Source organism: Amphiprion ocellaris, unplaced genomic scaffold (assembly GCF_022539595.1).
Source record: "Amphiprion ocellaris isolate individual 3 ecotype Okinawa unplaced genomic scaffold, ASM2253959v1 Aocel_unscaffolded240, whole genome shotgun sequence".
NCBI lineage: Eukaryota > Metazoa > Chordata > Actinopteri > Pomacentridae > Amphiprion > Amphiprion ocellaris.
This window is the reverse complement of record NW_026559412.1, coordinates 12,441-31,530: the sequence shown is the minus strand read 5'-3', so window position 1 is coordinate 31,530 and position 19,090 is coordinate 12,441. Positions and strand designations below refer to the sequence as shown.

Genomic DNA, 19,090 nt, shown 5'->3' with positions numbered 1-19,090 from the left:
GCAGTGAACACACAGACACAACACAGCACTTCACACAAGACATGGAGCTTTCATTTTAAAACCAGTAGTTACACATTTCACACTTCCAAATGTGCCTGTTTGACTTACAGCCTCTGTGTCTGATGTTACAACTGGTGAATAGCCTACAGGTTCTGTACTTTGGAATATGAGCCAAAGTGTCTGTTTAGATCAGAGGGTGGGAAACAGAAAAATAATCACAGGTCTTCTCCCTGTCTGTGCGTAATTGGAGAACAAGGCGACACTTCTCTTTAAATATCCCTTTGACTGATGTTCTGTCGCTATTGGTGAAATAAAACAAAACGAGTTCGATCCACATTGAGACAGTTTGGTGATTAAGGTCGACTAGTTAATTCGGCTCCGATATTACACAACCAGGCAAAACTTTTGTCATTAAATCTTGATTTATGCAGCCACTTCTCCAGATCGCGCAACTATTTGTCTCTAATGGAAGAATAACTCTAAATCTGGAGTTGTGTGAAATTATACATCCTCCGTGTATTTGATGTTTGCCGAATTGTTGGGTTAAGATAATAGAAAAGGGTTAAAGTAATTTTGCCTCAAGAACAGGGAGACTATCCAGCCAGCAAACGACGCAACATTAACTTACGCATGTGAACGGAGTTCGCGTGAATTTCCATGTGTGCAGTATGCAGTCTTTCTCCACACATCTCTCCTCTTTCTTTACAAAAAATATTAGTCTTAACGATTTATCAGCATCAATCTGCTTTTGTATCAACCCCAACAGACGCTACAAATAACCAGACAAAGTGACACACCTGCTGTTGGATCCTGAAACATCGCAGCCGAACAAGTCCTGAAGCGTAAAAAGTGTCCGATGGTCAAAACGAAGAGAGATAAATTAATCCAAGGGCTCTCCTTCTGTTTCACTGTTTCATCCCAAACTCCACCAGTGTCCAGCTCAGCTCTGATCTGTAGAAAAGTCTCCTCTCCATGTGATGCGGGTTGGAACTTGTGATTGGTGTGTGTCTGTCTGAGCGCAGAGGATTTTTGTGTGGAGTCCTGCCTTAACAACAGGTGCCCCGAGCTTTAAAGTGACAAAACTAACTCAATAACACCTCAGAGTTCCTGCTAGACCTGTCAAAATAAAATACAGAGCTAGAAGTTCACAATAATGTGCTGCATGTCAGTACTGGCTGTTCAAATATTAGAATTAGTTATATTTTGTTAATGAAATGAAAATAATATGGAGGACACAGGAAATTATCAAGAGCAATGATTTTTATTGCTGATTAATCTGTTAGTTACTTCCTCAACTAATCAATTATTTGTTTGAGATTGAAAATGCTAGAAAATTGCTTTTAAAAGACAAGCTGCTTTAATTATCACACAGATAAGTTATTCAAGGTAATTTAAAGGCAAACATTAAGAAAAAATAAAACATGCAAAATGAAGCAGTTTGCAATACATTTATTAAAATAAATAAATCAAAACAGTACAGACAAATAGAATAAAATGCACACCCATTTTCTGAAATAATTAAAACCGATTCATAAAAAGAAAAAACACAGAAGATTAGAAAAAATAAACACATTTACTTTGTTAAATAAAAATTATAATTTTTTAACAAAATGTCAAAGTTTCCTAAAGTTCAAGATGATGTCCTAAATTACCATTTTTTTTTAAATTTGTGAAGCTGGAATCAGAGGATAAAGATTTTTCTGAAATAATTATTCAAACCAATAGTTGATTATCAAACCAGTTGTTCATTAATTCATTTGTTGATAACCAATTGGTAAATTAATTAATCATTGGCGCTCTAGTTAAAAACTATCAAAATCAATTTTATAGTAGCAATGTCAAATTTTAACCATTAATACAAAGTCAGCTAGCCGTGTTTTAAAATCACTGATATATTCATGCAAGCAGATTTAAAATATTTTATTCTGAAGGTATAATATCTTACTTGCAGTATTATTCTGATTAACTTGACTTCATCAGACCAACCTGAGTGGTATAAAATGTGCTGTAGATACGTCACTGTACAAGATGAGGGACCCAATAAAAGTCTAATAACCGACATTAAGTATCCTGATTAACATTCACTCCATTGTTCACATTGTACAAACATTTTATTGTCTTTGCCAGGAGTTTATATGAGAGCTTGTTCTTGAAAGGCAAATTTGTATTGCAGACACATTCAGTTTGCACTAGTCGCCCGTCTACATTTAGGTTTTCTTAGATTTTTTGAGAAAGACACTCTCTGACATTTAAAGAATGGGGATGAGTGGGAACTGTGCTTGCAAAAAATAGACACAAATATCACAATGTTCACTGACTTTTATCCTCAGTGGCCAGAAAACTAATATTTTTCAAATTCTTAGTAATGACGTAAAGTCAACATCGGGGTATAATAGTTTGATTTTATATCCATAAGGTTTCTTGTCAGCATAAACTAATTATCTGTTTTGATCTATGACGGGAAAAGTTTCTTCTATCTATCTATTATATGTGTCTTTAACACCTGTTTTGCCCTCAAAGATCAGGGATTTACATCCAAATGGGGAAAAACTGCTTCACCACTAATGAACTGAAGGGTTTTATTCTCAGACTGAAGTCTTCATACATCAGTACCAACATTTTTTCTAAAAAATTGCAATTTCCCCACAGTGTTTGTCCAAGTACACCCTACTGTTATTTTAATTCACAAGAAATTACTTGTTGTCAATAAATTATTTTTTGTAATTTGTGTAAGTGATTACATTTACAATTTAGAGAGAAAAAAAATGATCAAAAAAGAGTCTTCAGCTCTGGAGGCGATTTAACAAGTTGCATTGAAACTGGACTCTACTGAAGGTTTCAAGTAACACAGAGCACATGATGGACATCTCCTGGTGAAACCAATGAAGTGCACTCAAATAGCATGTACACATCAATAAGCTAAAACATCCCCAGTTCGTATCCTAGCCTGGACCCGGCATCTTTCTGCATGGAGTTTGCATGTTCTCCCTGTGCTTGTGTGGGTTTTCTCCCTGTTCTCTGGCTTCCTCCCACAGTCCAAAAACATGCTGAGGTTAAAAGGTGATTCTAAGTTGTCCACAGATGTGAATGCAACTTTGTTTGCCTCTAGCCCTGTGATAGACTAGTGACCTAACCAGGGTGTTTAGATAATGGATGGATGTTCTTTGACCAAGATAAGATCACAGAATGGACTCTGCCAGTTAGTTTGTCAAAAACACATAATTTGCATTGAACTTGTGTCCAGTTTGATCAGCTTGTTGTACTGTACACTGATCATTGCTGAAATGGACCGTTTGCAGAACCATGAAACAAAATATTGTAGGAATTATTCTAATGTAATAATGTTACAGAATGAAAATACATAAATTCATTGCAGGACATAATACACATGTTTTGTATGTGCTGGGCTATATTCAGTAAACCTTAGCTTAATGAAAAGGATGAAATTCTGCAATGTGGATTAAAGCTCTTTATCACAGCAAGAAAATATTAAACAACTTTATGTCAGAAAGCCACAAAAAACACTCAAGACTTGTCTGAAGTTACTGGAAACTATGCCAAAATGTTCATCCATCCATTATCTATACACCACCTTAATCTCTCATTAGGGTCATGGGGGGGGGGGGTGGGCTGTGTCCTATCCCAGCTGACTTAAAGGGTGAAGGCAGGAGACACCAGGACAGGTCACCAGTTTATCACTGGGCTGCATATAGAGACAAACAATCACACTCACAACTACGGACAATTTAGGATCACCAATTAACCTCAGCACTGTTTTTGGACTGTGGGAGAAAACCCATGCATGCACAGTTCAGAAACATGCAAACTCCACACAGAAAGATCCCAGGCCAGGATGCAAACTGAGGATTTTCTACCTGCAAGGTGACGGTGATAACCACCGGCACACACTGTGCAGGCCCCTAATCATATTAGACTTGCAAGAATTCAAGTTAGTACATTTCACTACATGAATATCATCTTAGTCATGTTTCAGGTCACTTATAACTAAAGGAAAACAGCAACAATCAAGGCATGAGTATGAATAATAAATGTATTAGTGAAAGCACCAATAAAAATAGTGGACAAGTTGACTGATGATGTATGTTCTTCATCGGCAGGTCATCATCAACACCGAAGCAGCAGCAGAAAGCTTTGCAGCTGTCTCAAAGAAGAGGTGGAAGCATCCGACCACCAGGCTCTCATTTGTATCAATGAATTCTAAAAAACCAGAGAGAAAATGTGTAGTTAGTTTTGAAAAAGATCTTGTGAAACTGTTGCAACGTGAGAGCTTCAGCACATGTGACTGACCAGGTTGGATGTCTTTCTGCTCTGCTGCTTCAGGCTCACACACACACTTGGTAACTGGGTAACAACAGTTGTATCACTGAGGCTCACCAGGTGTGGATTCAACACCTTCTCCTGCTGGCTCTGGTGAGGAACACTGCTGGACTCGTCAGTGGCTCATTCTTATCAGTGCTCTTTATTACCGAGCAGGTGTCAGCGCTGGAGGACAAACTGTGTGAACTTCACCCAAGCATTCGCTGATCAAAGCACAGCGCACTGTCTCAAGACACAACTTACTGGATGTCAACTGAGCTCAGCACAGAAAAAACAGATGCTGCAGCACCTCAGCAGGTCTGATGGCATCAAGCTCCAGCATCGTCTTCACCACCTCTGTCAGGCTGGGCAGCTGTTTTCACTCTTCTGTGTCTCTTGACAGCAGCTCAGAAGCTTCCTGCTGGATGTCGTCCAAAGGGCTGAGTGTGAAGAATCTGTTGTCTTTGCCGTGATAGCCAGTATCAGTGGTATATTCCCTGAGGAGACTGCAAGGACAGTGATGAAGTTAGCTGAAAAAGACAGGTAGAAAGTATACATGTGGAGTAGTGACGGTACATGAAGTCTTCAGAGATGCTCACTGAGTTCCTTACTGATTTTGCAAAAGAAGTTGGTGCTTTTAGAGGCACAGTTAAGCAGATGATCTGCTGGTTGGCCATGGGTTTGAACAATTAATTTCAGCTAGAAAACACAAAACATCAAGTCATACTTAATAACAAAATGTCTGTCTGAGGACGGAGTGTGCAGGAACAGATTCAGGATTTCACTTGTTTTGAGTCAGTGGAAGAGAGAACACTTACCACCAGGTCATATTCATGCTCAGCTGGATATAAAGCACTGCCGAGAGCCAGTTCAGCAGCTAAAAGACCCACAGACCAGACTTCCACGGCCCCTGAGACAGGCCCAGGGTGACTTCTGGGGCCTTAAAAGAAGAGCAACATGATAATATTACCCACCATCCAGCACAAATTAAAATCTAACCTGTACCTCTGAACCATGGATGTGTTTTTCTACTGAAACACCACCTAGTCAGCTGCCTCTTTTTGATTTATTTTTTTAGTTCATGTCCACACTGTCCTGGAGACCGAGTTTGATTTTTAGTGGCTGCTGTCATCTGTCCACAACCATGATGTTTTTCAGGTTTTATGTCACCGTGTATAACACCAACTGACTCCAGGTGAGTTAATGCTGTGGTTAACTGAACGCACACAAATACATAAAGTTCTTAGATTTCACTTGCTGATAAAAATTAATGCGTTCATAAAATGTGAAGCAAAATGTTCACTTTCTTCTGGCGCCCAGATAGCTCAGCTGGTTGAGCTGGCGACCCATAACCACGGGCTATAGTCCCCCTACGCAGCAATCATGGGTTCAACTCCAGCTCATGGCTATTTACTGCATGTCCCTCCCCTACTCTCTTCTCCCCACGTTTCCTGTCTCTCTCCACTGTCCTATGCAATAAAAGCAAAAAGACCAAAAAATAATCTTGGGGGGGGTGTCAAACATAGCTTTCGTACGAACATAAACATAGATGAAATATCCAACCTGGTGAACTCCTTAACATAGTTCCTTCATGTGCAGAGGCTGGTTATGTCTCTGCTCCATAAAGTTCTCTTCATGGAAGAAAGAGTCGTATCATGGATAAGATCTAAGGTCTGCAGGCTCCCTAGAACTGCCAACTGGGGAAAATATAAAAGGTTAGATTTCTGCTGTTCACCATGAATGAAACAAGTCAAACATTAACAAATCAGACTCACTGCACCATTTTAACATGTTCTATAGCATCATCCCACTTCAGCTACCTCTTTCTGGGCCTGATGGCTGATTGTAGGATAGTTTTTGCATATTTTAACCGCCACAGATTTCTTCACATTTGGCAACGTAGCCCTAAGAACCTTCACTGAGCAAAGTCTGGGTCAGGTGGTTGGACCAGAGCAGGCTGACTGGAAACAGCAGGAAGTCATCTGAGAGACATAGAGAGCAGAACGGACAATCACATTTCTTTCATGAGCTCATGCAAATCCATTCACAAAGACAAACAGGCAATTTTTTGTGTCCTTGTCTCCAGTTTTGTTTTGAATGAGTCCATGCACTTGTTGAGAGACCTTGAGAATACACAGTATTTATGTAAGTTCACAGTTTGACAGTTGTGGTTTCAGTGTTGAGATTTTTAAAAAATGTTTGTAAATGTTAGATCAAATATTATAATGCAGGTTAATATAATAGAGTCATACAAATTCACTATTTAGTTCAATCAACTGCTGTCTTTCATTAAAACTGAATATATTTAGCTTCAGGACAGGATTTAGAGCAGCTCTGCTTTACAAGATTGCAAAAAACTCTGAAGTTGTAGAGAACAAACTGACAAATCAATACATGATCAGCTCATTCTCTCTCAGAATATTCCATGTGATCACTGATGGCAAACAGTGAGTAATAATGATTCTGAAACTATAGCAGCCTGTCAGATATGTCTCTTAATGGGGACATATCTGCAGCCACGTGAAGTTGATATTAAAGAGTTTAGAATGTGTTAAAGATCCCTCTCTGAGATACTTCAGTGTCTTTGAATTTGCTGAATTGATCTACAAAGTCAGCTTTCTCTGTGTCTTTACCTTAATTTAAACTATGCTGTCACAGGTGGTTCTATTTCAGAGACTGTAGTGGAATATTCAGAATTCTATATTGGTTGCCAGGAAATCTTAGAATGAAAGTAAATATTCGTTTTTAATTCCTCAGCTTCAAACAAAACTTAATTCTAAATAAAGTATTTTGTTTCCATGGTTCCCCATAGTACTGAAATCTATTAATTCTATTATTTAGAGAAAAAAAACAACAAATGTTAATTTATATGGCAGTAAAAACTTAATTAGATGTTTTTGATTTTGTGTTATTTTGAATCTTACAATCCAATTATTTTAGTCGAGTTGTGTTTTTAATCATGAGTATATTACATTCCAATAATAATAAAATAATAATGACCTCCTTTAACCTCCTGTGCAAATCTTTTGGATTATCTTTGGATTGTAAATGAACAAAGTAAAAAAACAATCACAAACACACAAAAAACACTGCATCTGTGTTCATATCAGAAAAATTCATTGTGTTCTGTTGCTGCAGTTCAGGAGCTGAGCACATTCAATGAGTTGTAATATTCCTGACGAATTTTACAATACAATTAGATTAAAATTGAAAGAAAGAAAGAAAGAAAGAAAGAAAGAAAGAAAGAGCAAGATTTTATCTTTACGTGTTTTTCAGCAAATTGGGTTTTCAGAAATATTTATAATTTTAACACATATATTGATACTGACTACACTACAATAATGTTTATCAAATTTCATATATTTGTGAGGTGTGGTGTTCGTACAGCCATTCACTAAAACTATATAACAACTAATAAGTCTGATAAATTGTTCTCCTCAGCGAAGATAATATAACAGTATTATATTTAATTGTGGTTCTATGCAAACGATCATATTTAAAACTAGTTACAGTTTTTAAAAATTCTAAAACTCCCACAGAGGGAGAACACAGGCAGGGTGCACACTGTGACCACTGGGGGGCAGTATATACTTATATTTACACTGTCTATGAGCTCAACCAACTACTCAGACTAAGTCAGAAACAACAACGTTTTCTTGTGATCATTTCAAAGTAAAACATACAATCAAAACACAAGAAACAGGATGTGCACTTTTTTTATTATACAGTTATGACAACCATCAGCTCTGAGAGCATTGTGAACTGATTTGTGTCAAACAGGAGAAATCTGCACTGGCTACTGGTGGAGATTTCAAAATAAAATGTTAAAAACTTGATATGTAATAAAAAAGACTGTGGGGACACTTCTCAGAAAGGCTACAGTCTGTTTTGTAATTTTATTTCTGCCACACTGCAGCAGAGATTGACTCAGACCCCTTTCAGACCTCCACTACCTTCCATTATTCTGACTGCATTTGACCACATTATTGTAGTTAGATTATCAGCACACATGAATACAATTGTCAGTGTTTAAGAAATCATAAACAAACTAGCCAGCTTGTTTTTTGGACAGCCTGATAAGCTTGCTGTTAGTTTTGATTGATTTTTTTTGTCTGTATTTGCATTATTGTGTATTTAGTGTGACTCACCTGATGTAGGATGCAGGTATTTAGTCTGCCATTGGCCGCTCATCTCAGTCAGCTTAGTCCTTTACTTCCACTCTCTTCGTACCGTTTCCTTCACTAAGGGAAAGAAAAACAACACTCTCCTGACAGCAACCTTCCACACTGAAAATTTAGAGTTTTTCCAGGGACTTAGATCTTGCAGTATAAGACAGCTCTGCTAGTTTTAAGGTGGATTATCCATTTCAAACTCAGTGCTCCTCTTCCTGGATGCAAATGTTCCACTAAAACAATTCAGTATTTTGAGTAAACACATGATCAAGATTTTCAAGATTTTCATTTGTGCACAAACAGATAGTCTAAGCACATTGAAATTCTTGTGAGAGGCTCTCTTGGAATCGAGTAAAAACACTTCATCAAAATAGGAAGCACAAAATTCCAAAACACTCTACAAAAAAGATAAAGATAAAAAGATAAAAGATAAAATAAAAAATTTTGATCAATAAATCTGAATGCTGAAGCTGAGGTGTGAAAACCAAACAAGGAACTAGTAATGTACTATTTCCCAAAATATGATCCCCACTATGATTAGTTTGAATAAATACAAACAAACCAGAGTGTTGAATTTTCCCTCTGTAGCAGAATAAAATGCAGCCAGATCACTATCTTCCACTGAATTAGCTGGAAAAGTGACACTATTGTGTATTAGACCTGATTTGATTTACTGTCTAATCTCGCGTGATTGGCAAATCTCGCGTAGTGAATCTGAATAAACGCTGGAACAAAACTAATGCAAAAGTGACCTGAAAGACAGAATACCGTCATTTTAACAGACTTATGAAGCCAGTAATGTTTACATATTTTATTTTTTATTTTATTTTTACATGTATTCTGTTTTAATTGCCCCCTGGAAACAAATAAAGTAGTCTGAATCTAAATATCTCGTGTCTGAAAAGGGTTGTCCTCGGGGGGCGGGTCACCACACAGGCTTTTATTTTGAAATGCCCGCTGTTTCTTATCCTGATTCCTCCTCGTCTCAGGGATTTCAGGCTGAATGATTGCACGCTGGCAGGTGGACAGGCAGTTGTTTAGCTACATCGTAGAGCACAGTCATTCTGGATTTGTGTACTTTACCCGCTGTAGTGAAGTTTTATTCCTGATGCTAATGCTAGCTTAGCTTAGTCATGTCTTCCCAGAGCAGCGCTGCTGGAAGGATCCACGGGCTGCTGCTCAAACTTCATGAATTACTTTCAGACGAGGACAGCCGAGGTGCAGCTTTGAAATGTCACGATATTATCGGTGATCTGGGACAGGAGTGCATGCTAACACCGACCGAGAATGAACTTGGTAAGACCAGGAAGTCCCATCAAAGGCTAGTCCCAGTATCTCATCGCGAAGCAGACAATCCGCGCCAAACTCCATTAACAATCTGGACATTTAATGACAATAGTGCTCCTTTGTTGATGAGCGTCAAACACCTTGTAAAATAACACATTTTCGTATTTTTTGCATGCTACTTTTGAGTTCGTCATACAGAAAATACTTCTATATCACTGATAACTTTTAAGTTGAGTCGTTTAGCATCAGGCTCCTCCGCCAAAACTCTCTGTGGTGGTTCATACAGAGCACAAGAAAACGTGGTTCCCTGGCAGTAAAAAAAAAAAAAGCTTGAAGAACCTACTATATATCACTCGGGTGGTTAAGTGCATTAATAAACATGCGAAAGAGTGCCAAAAGTAAGGATACATGTTGCAGTATGTAAGTCATCTTCAGGAGTCAGCAGGATGCTGTTCTAACCACAGGTTTCCTCCATGGCACTGTGTTCTCATTCCTTCTTTCATGCCCGGGCAACACATAGTTTATGCTCACATTATCATTGTGCAAACAACACCTGTGACCCAGTTGCTCTCAGGGTTAAGCTGTCGAGCTAAAGAGTGGCGGAAACATCATCTGTCTTCAGTCAGAACTACAGAATCTTTGCTTACATGATGCTCTAAATCCAACCTTTGCAGATCGATGGATAGTAGAAATTTAGTGGTTGTTGTCATTGTGCACGTTTTATTGTGGCATTATGTATAGTACTTATTACAGCTGCAATCACTGACCCATTAGAATTGATCCATCAGTTTGAATAATTTTTCAGGGGAAAATAAGTCAAAATTCACAGATTCCAGCTTCTTAAATATGAATATCTTCTGGTTTCTTTATTCCTCTATGACAGTCAACTGAGTATCTGTAGGTTGTGGACAAAACAAGGATCAAGGATATTTATTGTCATTGCATTTCTATAACGAAACTTTGTTGGCACTTCCAAAAAAAAAAAAAAAAAAACACAGTATAACAAACAACAACAACAGCTTTATAAAACAAGTATAAAAAAAATCTAAAGTATTTCTAAAAAAAATTCAGACATGTGAGGATGACATTTTAGGCTTTGGGAAACACTGATCTTCATTTTTCACCATTTTCTCACATTTTATAGCCCCAACAACTAATCAGCTAATCAAGATAGCGATCAAAAACGTATCGGACAATGAAAATAATCATTGGTTGCAACCCTAATGCACATACACTGCCATTCAAAACTTTGGGGTCACTTAAAAATGTCCTTATTTTTTAAAGAAAAGTATTTTTTTAATGAAGATAACATTAAATGAATCAGAAATATAGTCTAGACATTGTTAATGTGGTAAATGACTATTCTAGCTGGAAACAGCTGATTTTTAATGGAATATCTCCATAGAGGTACAGAGGAACATTTCCAGCAACCATCACTCCTGTGTTCTAATGCTACATTGTGTTAGCTAATGGTGTTGAAAGGCTCATTGATGATTAGGAAACCCTTGTGCAATTATGTTAGCATATGAATAAAAGTGAGAGTTTTCATGGAAAACATGGAATGGTCTGGGTGACCCCACACTTTTGAACGGTATTGTACTGAAAGGAGTGTATCTGAACAAGTATTAACATTAATGATTCCATCTTTACCTCCTCATCTCATTCAGCTTTACAGATGTCCTTATTGTTCTCAAAAGACTATGGACTCCTCAGCTTCCTCAGGAAGTCCCTGCCATCAGAGGAGGTAAGAATATCCAGTAAATAAACAAAATAAACAATAATGTAGTGAACTGAAAAGGTTACATGTTAACAGAAACATCTGTTTTCCAGCTGCGAGACACCCGGGTAGAGATCTTAGGTTTTTTGGAGACATTGTTGGACAAAGTCTCACCAAGAGTTAAAGGTTGGGAAAAGTCCTACGCCACTGACATAAGAGTAAGTTTTTGATTTTGATCACGTGGGAATGTTTTGTTTGTTTGTTCCTTAAGAAACATGTCAAGCACTGATTGTTTACAGCACCAAATGTTAGAATTCTAGGATTAGTTTAAATTCATCGTTGACTCCTCACAGCTACACCTGAGACAGCAGGCAACATTATTTAACATGAATACTAAATATATGCTTGTATATTTGTATTTACAGTCGGTAATTATCTTTTGCCTTTTTTACTCAGGACATGTGCATGACTGTGTACACAAAGGAGAAAGTAGCCAAATGTAGGACTCCAGTGCTGGAGCTTCTTATTAAGGTTGGTTTCTGTTCACAAATGATGAATTTTGTTCTAGAAAAGTCACTTTTCCATTCTTATGATCTTGTGAGAGTTTGTGTGATATTTGTGAATATGTACTGTCATATTATAACATGATTATAAATATTTTAATTAAATTTCATGCACCTTTTACACTTGCTGCATTAAAAGTAGTTGATCCTGCGTGCTTTTTTCGACATCATCCTTGTTCGCTCCTCTCTGCAGGTTCTCCAAACAACAAAGGCTTCCAGTGTTGTTGCAGACTTTAGAATCTGTGAAATATTTAACAAATATTACAGTGAGCTGTATCAGAAGACCAAATTACCAGATTCAGGTGAGTGTTTCTTCAAAGACAAGCTTTGGTTTAACAAAAGTTACTTCCTTCAGCCAATAAAATCGTAACTTACATGAACTTTTCTTCATTTTTTTTTTTTTTTTTTTTTTTTACTCTCATAATAGTTCTTGCTAAAATCTATGAATTGCTCGGAGTTCTTGCAGAGGTTCATCCCAGTGAGATGGTGAACAACTCAGACAAACTCTACAAGGCCTATCTGGGAGAGCTGAAGGAGCAGGTATGATTTACAGATGATGAAACACTGATATAGATACCAAATTTTGATTAACTGTATTTTCAAACAGCCTATCCTGCTTTTATGTGTACACGTGTACTCAGTTGTGGTTTTCAATGTTTATTTCAGATGACTTCTTCAACGAAGGAACCAAAGCTTATTGTTGTTGCTGGATGTTTGAGAGGAATCACTGCTCTCATGGTCAACTTCACTAAAACCATGGAAGAAGGTGGAGTTTCTGTTCACGTGTGCTCTGTCCTTTTTTTTCAGTTCCTGCTTAACTAGTCTTTGTTTCATGCAGACCCAGCAACATCAAAGGAAATTTTCCAGTATGCCCTGAAGGCAATCAGTCCCCAGGTAAATGTTTGTTGGTTTGTCACAGAGTAATAGTAATATTATTAGAATCATATGGCCTGTTACACTGAGCTGCTTTGTGACTGCTTGTTTTTTAATTTCTGTTCTAGCTGGAAATGACTCGATATGCCATCACATTTGGTAAGACTTATCACTTTTTTTGGCAAAATGCTGGTAAGACCTCTGAAAAAAGTCATTTCTGTGATTGTGTTTCTTCTTCATCAGCTGGCCTTCGATTGTTTGCCAGACATGCCTCCCAGTTCAGCAGCTGCCTCATGGATCACTACAGAGCTCTGTTTGAGATCACGTCTAAGCTCTGTGGACACATCAACGCTGAGATGAAGAAGATGAGTTACTATGCACTAGAGGCGTTCCTCAAACAGGTTCAATCTTTTTCACACAGACACAACCAGACAGACCACTTTGATCTTTTGATATAATTTAATCATTAGTGAGTTGTTTTTTAATGATGCCTACTGAGGTTGAGTCAAAATGTGTGAATTTCCACGTCACTGCTGTTCAGTGCTTTTATGATCCCTTTTCCAGGTTGCTATGTTGGTGGCTGAGAATATTGAAGAGCACAAAAGCAAGTTAAAGTTCTTCATGCAGAAGTTCTGCGGCATCATTAAGACCATGGACTCAACACACAAAGAGCTGTCTATTGCCATACGAGGATATGGATTCTTTGCAGCCGTAAGTTTATTCCTTGGTTGTAAAAGCCAGAGTTTATACATCAAAAGTACAAGTTTATCCACACATGTATTAACCTGATAACCAAGCGGTTATGTACTCACCATATGGATGTAAACAGTGAGTCCCTATTTCATTTCTCTGCAGCCTGAACCTTTACTGCATGTCTTTCCTCTGCTAACTTTTCCTGCATTTCTCTCTACACTGTTATTGGTCAATAAAAAACAAAATGGCAATAAACCAACACACAAAAAAGATTTATCTAAATGAATGAATTGGATTGTTATAATCTATGGTTCTGTAAGTTGCTTGCAAATATTATATATCTACACTACCAATCAAAAGTTTGGACAAACGTTCTAATTCAAAGCTTTTTATGTATTTGTATTATTTTCTACATTGTGGATTAATACTGAAGATTAACACTTTTTTACAGCATAATTCCATATGTTATTTGATAGTTTTGATGTCTTCAGTATTAATCTACAATGTATAAAATTGTTACATAAAAACCACTGAATGAGAAGGTGTGTCCAAACTTTTGACTGGTAGTGTAGATATATAATATTTGCAAGCAACTTACAGAACCATAGATTATAACAATCCAATTCATTCATTTAGATAAATCTTTTTTGTGTGTTGGTTTATTGCCATTTTGTTTTTTATTGACCAATAACAGTGTAGAGAGAAATGCAGGAAAAGTTAGCAGAGGAAAGACATGCAGTAAAGGTTCAGGCTGCAGAGAAATGAAATAGGGACTCACTGTTTACATCCATATGGTGAGTACATAACCGCTTGGTTATCAGGTTAATACATGTGTGGATAAACTTGTACTTTTGATGTATAAACTCTGGCTTTTACAACCAAGGAATAAACTTACGGCTGCAAAGAATCCATATCCTCGTATGGCAATAGACAGCTCTTTGTGTGTTGAGTCCATGGTCTTAATGATGCCGCAGAACTTCTGCATGAAGAACTTTAACTTGCTTTTGTGCTCTTCAATATTCTCAGCCACCAACATAGCAACCTGGAAAAGGGATCATAAAAGCACTGAACAGCAGTGACGTGGAAATTCACACATTTTGACTCAACCTCAGTAGGCATCATTAAAAAACAACTCACTAATGATTAAATTATATCAAAAGATCAAAGTGGTCTGTCTGGTTGTGTCTGTGTGAAAAAGATTGAACCTGTTTGAGGAACGCCTCTAGTGCATAGTAACTCATCTTCTTCATCTCAGCGTTGATGTGTCCACAGAGCTTAGACGTGATCTCAAACAGAGCTCTGTAGTGATCCATGAGGCAGCTGCTGAACTGGGAGGCATGTCTGGCAAACAATCGAAGGCCAGCTGATGAAGAAGAAACACAATCACAGAAATGACTTTTTTCAGAGGTCTTACCAGCATTTTGCCAAAAAAAGTGATAAGTCTTACCAAATGTGATGGCATATCGAGTCATTTCCAGCTAGAACAGAAATTAAAAAACAAGCAGTCACAAAGCAGCTCAGTGTAACAGGCCATATGATTCTAATAATATTACTATTACTCTGTGACAAACCAACAAACATTTACCTGGGGACTGATTGCCTTCAGGGCATACTGGAAAATTTCCTTTGATGTTGCTGGGTCTGCATGAAACAAAGACTAGTTAAGCAGGAACTGAAAAAAAAGGACAGAGCACACGTGAACAGAAACTCCACCTTCTTCCATGGTTTTAGTGAAGTTGACCATGAGAGCAGTGATTCCTCTCAAACATCCAGCAACAACAATAAGCTTTGGTTCCTTCGTTGAAGAAGTCATCTGAAATAAACATTGAAAACCACAACTGAGTACACGTGTACACATAAAAGCAGGATAGGCTGTTTGAAAATACAGTTAATCAAAATTTGGTATCTATATCAGTGTTTCATCATCTGTAAATCATACCTGCTCCTTCAGCTCTCCCAGATAGGCCTTGTAGAGTTTGTCTGAGTTGTTCACCATCTCACTGGGATGAACCTCTGCAAGAACTCCGAGCAATTCATAGATTTTAGCAAGAACTATTATGAGAGTAAAAAAAAAAAAAAAAAAAAAAATGAAGAAAAGTTCATGTAAGTTACGATTTTATTGGCTGAAGGAAGTAACTTTTGTTAAACCAAAGCTTGTCTTTGAAGAAACACTCACCTGAATCTGGTAATTTGGTCTTCTGATACAGCTCACTGTAATATTTGTTAAATATTTCACAGATTCTAAAGTCTGCAACAACACTGGAAGCCTTTGTTGTTTGGAGAACCTGCAGAGAGGAGCGAACAAGGATGATGTCGAAAAAAGCACGCAGGATCAACTACTTTTAATGCAGCAAGTGTAAAAGGTGCATGAAATTTAATTAAAATATTTATAATCATGTTATAATATGACAGTACATATTCACAAATATCACACAAACTCTCACAAGATCATAAGAATGGAAAAGTGACTTTTCTAGAACAAAATTCATCATTTGTGAACAGAAACCAACCTTAATAAGAAGCTCCAGCACTGGAGTCCTACATTTGGCTACTTTCTCCTTTGTGTACACAGTCATGCACATGTCCTGAGTAAAAAAGGCAAAAGATAATTACCGACTGTAAATACAAATATACAAGCATATATTTAGTATTCATGTTAAATAATGTTGCCTGCTGTCTCAGGTGTAGCTGTGAGGAGTCAACGATGAATTTAAACTAATCCTAGAATTCTAACATTTGGTGCTGTAAACAATCAGTGCTTGACATGTTTCTTAAGGAACAAACAAACAAAACATTCCCACGTGATCAAAATCAAAAACTTACTCTTATGTCAGTGGCGTAGGACTTTTCCCAACCTTTAACTCTTGGTGAGACTTTGTCCAACAATGTCTCCAAAAAACCTAAGATCTCTACCCGGGTGTCTCGCAGCTGGAAAACAGATGTTTCTGTTAACATGTAACCTTTTCAGTTCACTACATTATTGTTTATTTTGTTTATTTACTGGATATTCTTACCTCCTCTGATGGCAGGGACTTCCTGAGGAAGCTGAGGAGTCCATAGTCTTTTGAGAACAATAAGGACATCTGTAAAGCTGAATGAGATGAGGAGGTAAAGATGGAATCATTAATGTTAATACTTGTTCAGATACACTCCTTTCAGTACAATACCGTTCAAAAGTGTGGGGTCACCCAGACCATTCCATGTTTTCCATGAAAACTCTCACTTTTATTCATATGCTAACATAATTGCACAAGGGTTTCCTAATCATCAATGAGCCTTTCAACACCATTAGCTAACACAATGTAGCATTAGAACACAGGAGTGATGGTTGCTGGAAATGTTCCTCTGTACCTCTATGGAGATATTCCATTAAAAATCAGCTGTTTCCAGCTAGAATAGTCATTTACCACATTAACAATGTCTAGACTATATTTCTGATTCATTTAATGTTATCTTCATTAAAAAAATACTTTTCTTTAAAAAATAAGGACATTTTTAAGTGACCCCAAAGTTTTGAATGGCAGTGTATGTGCATTAGGGTTGCAACCAATGATTATTTTCATTGTCCGATACGTTTTTGATCGCTATCTTGATTAGCTGATTAGTTGTTGGGGCTATAAAATGTGAGAAAATGGTGAAAAATGAAGATCAGTGTTTCCCAAAGCCTAAAATGTCATCCTCACATGTCTGAATTTTTTTTAGAAATACTTTAGATTTTTTTTATACTTGTTTTATAAAGCTGTTGTTGTTGTTTGTTATACTGTGTTTTTTTTTTTTTTTTTTTGGAAGTGCCAACAAAGTTTCGTTATAGAAATGCAATGACAATAAATATCCTTGATCCTTGTTTTGTCCACAACCTACAGATACTCAGTTGACTGTCATAGAGGAATAAAGAAACCAGAAGATATTCATATTTAAGAAGCTGGAATCTGTGAATTTTGACTTATTTTCCCCTGAAAAATTATTCAAACTGATGGATCAATTCTAATGGGTCAGTGATTGCAGCTGTAATAAGTACTATACATAATGCCACAATAAAACGTGCACAATGACAACAACCACTAAATTTCTACTATCCATCGATCTGCAAAGGTTGGATTTAGAGCATCATGTAAGCAAAGATTCTGTAGTTCTGACTGAAGACAGATGATGTTTCCGCCACTCTTTAGCTCGACAGCTTAACCCTGAGAGCAACTGGGTCACAGGTGTTGTTTGCACAATGATAATGTGAGCATAAACTATGTGTTGCCCGGGCATGAAAGAAGGAATGAGAACACAGTGCCATGGAGGAAACCTGTGGTTAGAACAGCATCCTGCTGACTCCTGAAGATGACTTACATACTGCAACATGTATCCTTACTTTTGGCACTCTTTCGCATGTTTATTAATGCACTTAACCACCCGAGTGATATATAGTAGGTTCTTCAAGCTTTTTTTTTTTTTACTGCCAGGGAACCACGTTTTCTTGTGCTCTGTATGAACCACCACAGAGAGTTTTGGCGGAGGAGCCTGATGCTAAACGACTCAACTTAAAAGTTATCAGTGATATAGAAGTATTTTCTGTATGACGAACTCAAAAGTAGCATGCAAAAAATACGAAAATGTGTTATTTTACAAGGTGTTTGACGCTCATCAACAAAGGAGCACTATTGTCATTAAATGTCCAGATTGTTAATGGAGTTTGGCGCGGATTGTCTGCTTCGCGATGAGATACTGGGACTAGCCTTTGATGGGACTTCCTGGTCTTACCAAGTTCATTCTCGGTCGGTGTTAGCATGCACTCCTGTCCCAGATCACCGATAATATCGTGACATTTCAAAGCTGCACCTCGGCTGTCCTCGTCTGAAAGTAATTCATGAAGTTTGAGCAGCAGCCCGTGGATCCTTCCAGCAGCGCTGCTCTGGGAAGACATGACTAAGCTAAGCTAGCATTAGCATCAGGAATAAAACTTCACTACAGCGGGTAAAGTACACAAATCCAGAATGACTGTGCTCTACGATGTAGCTAAACAACTGCCTGTCCACCTGCCAGCGTGCAATCATTCAGCCTGAAATCCCTGAGACGAGGAGGAATCAGGATAAGAAACAGCGGGCATTTCAAAATAAAAGCCTGTGTGGTGACCCGCCCCCCGAGGACAACCCTTTTCAGACACGAGATATTTAGATTCAGACTACTTTATTTGTTTCCAGGGGGCAATTAAAACAGAATACATGTAAAAATAAAATAAAAAATAAAATATGTAAACATTACTGGCTTCATAAGTCTGTTAAAATGACGGTATTCTGTCTTTCAGGTCACTTTTGCATTAGTTTTGTTCCAGCGTTTATTCAGATTCACTACGCGAGATTTGCCAATCACGCGAGATTAGACAGTAAATCAAATCAGGTCTAATACACAATAGTGTCACTTTTCCAGCTAATTCAGTGGAAGATAGTGATCTGGCTGCATTTTATTCTGCTACAGAGGGA

At 37.5% G+C, this 19,090-nt stretch overlaps 2 protein-coding genes across 2 annotated transcripts; one reads left to right on the top strand and one right to left on the bottom strand.

Annotated features, from left to right (window-relative positions):
* The first annotated feature begins 9,476 nt into the window (after positions 1–9,476).
* Positions 9,477–13,733, top strand: LOC111574562 (protein kinase, DNA-activated, catalytic subunit). The gene is made up of 11 exons (XM_055008822.1): positions 9,477–9,785; positions 11,444–11,520; positions 11,607–11,711; positions 11,950–12,024; positions 12,250–12,358; positions 12,484–12,596; positions 12,723–12,822; positions 12,895–12,950; positions 13,058–13,088; positions 13,173–13,330; positions 13,494–13,733. Exons 1-11 carry the CDS (start codon positions 9,623–9,625, stop codon positions 13,716–13,718), a joined length of 1,212 nt encoding a protein of 403 aa, XP_054864797.1. The 5' UTR covers positions 9,477–9,622; the 3' UTR covers positions 13,719–13,733.
* Positions 13,734–14,424: 691 nt separating this feature from the next.
* LOC129348466 (DNA-dependent protein kinase catalytic subunit-like) lies at positions 14,425–18,680 on the bottom strand. The gene is made up of 11 exons (XM_055008823.1): positions 18,372–18,680; positions 16,637–16,713; positions 16,446–16,550; positions 16,133–16,207; positions 15,799–15,907; positions 15,562–15,674; positions 15,336–15,435; positions 15,208–15,263; positions 15,070–15,100; positions 14,828–14,985; positions 14,425–14,664 (listed from the first exon to the last, which is right to left on the bottom strand). Exons 1-11 carry the CDS (start codon positions 18,532–18,534, stop codon positions 14,440–14,442), a joined length of 1,212 nt encoding a protein of 403 aa, XP_054864798.1. The 5' UTR covers positions 18,535–18,680; the 3' UTR covers positions 14,425–14,439.
* Positions 18,681–19,090: the final 410 nt, after the last annotated feature.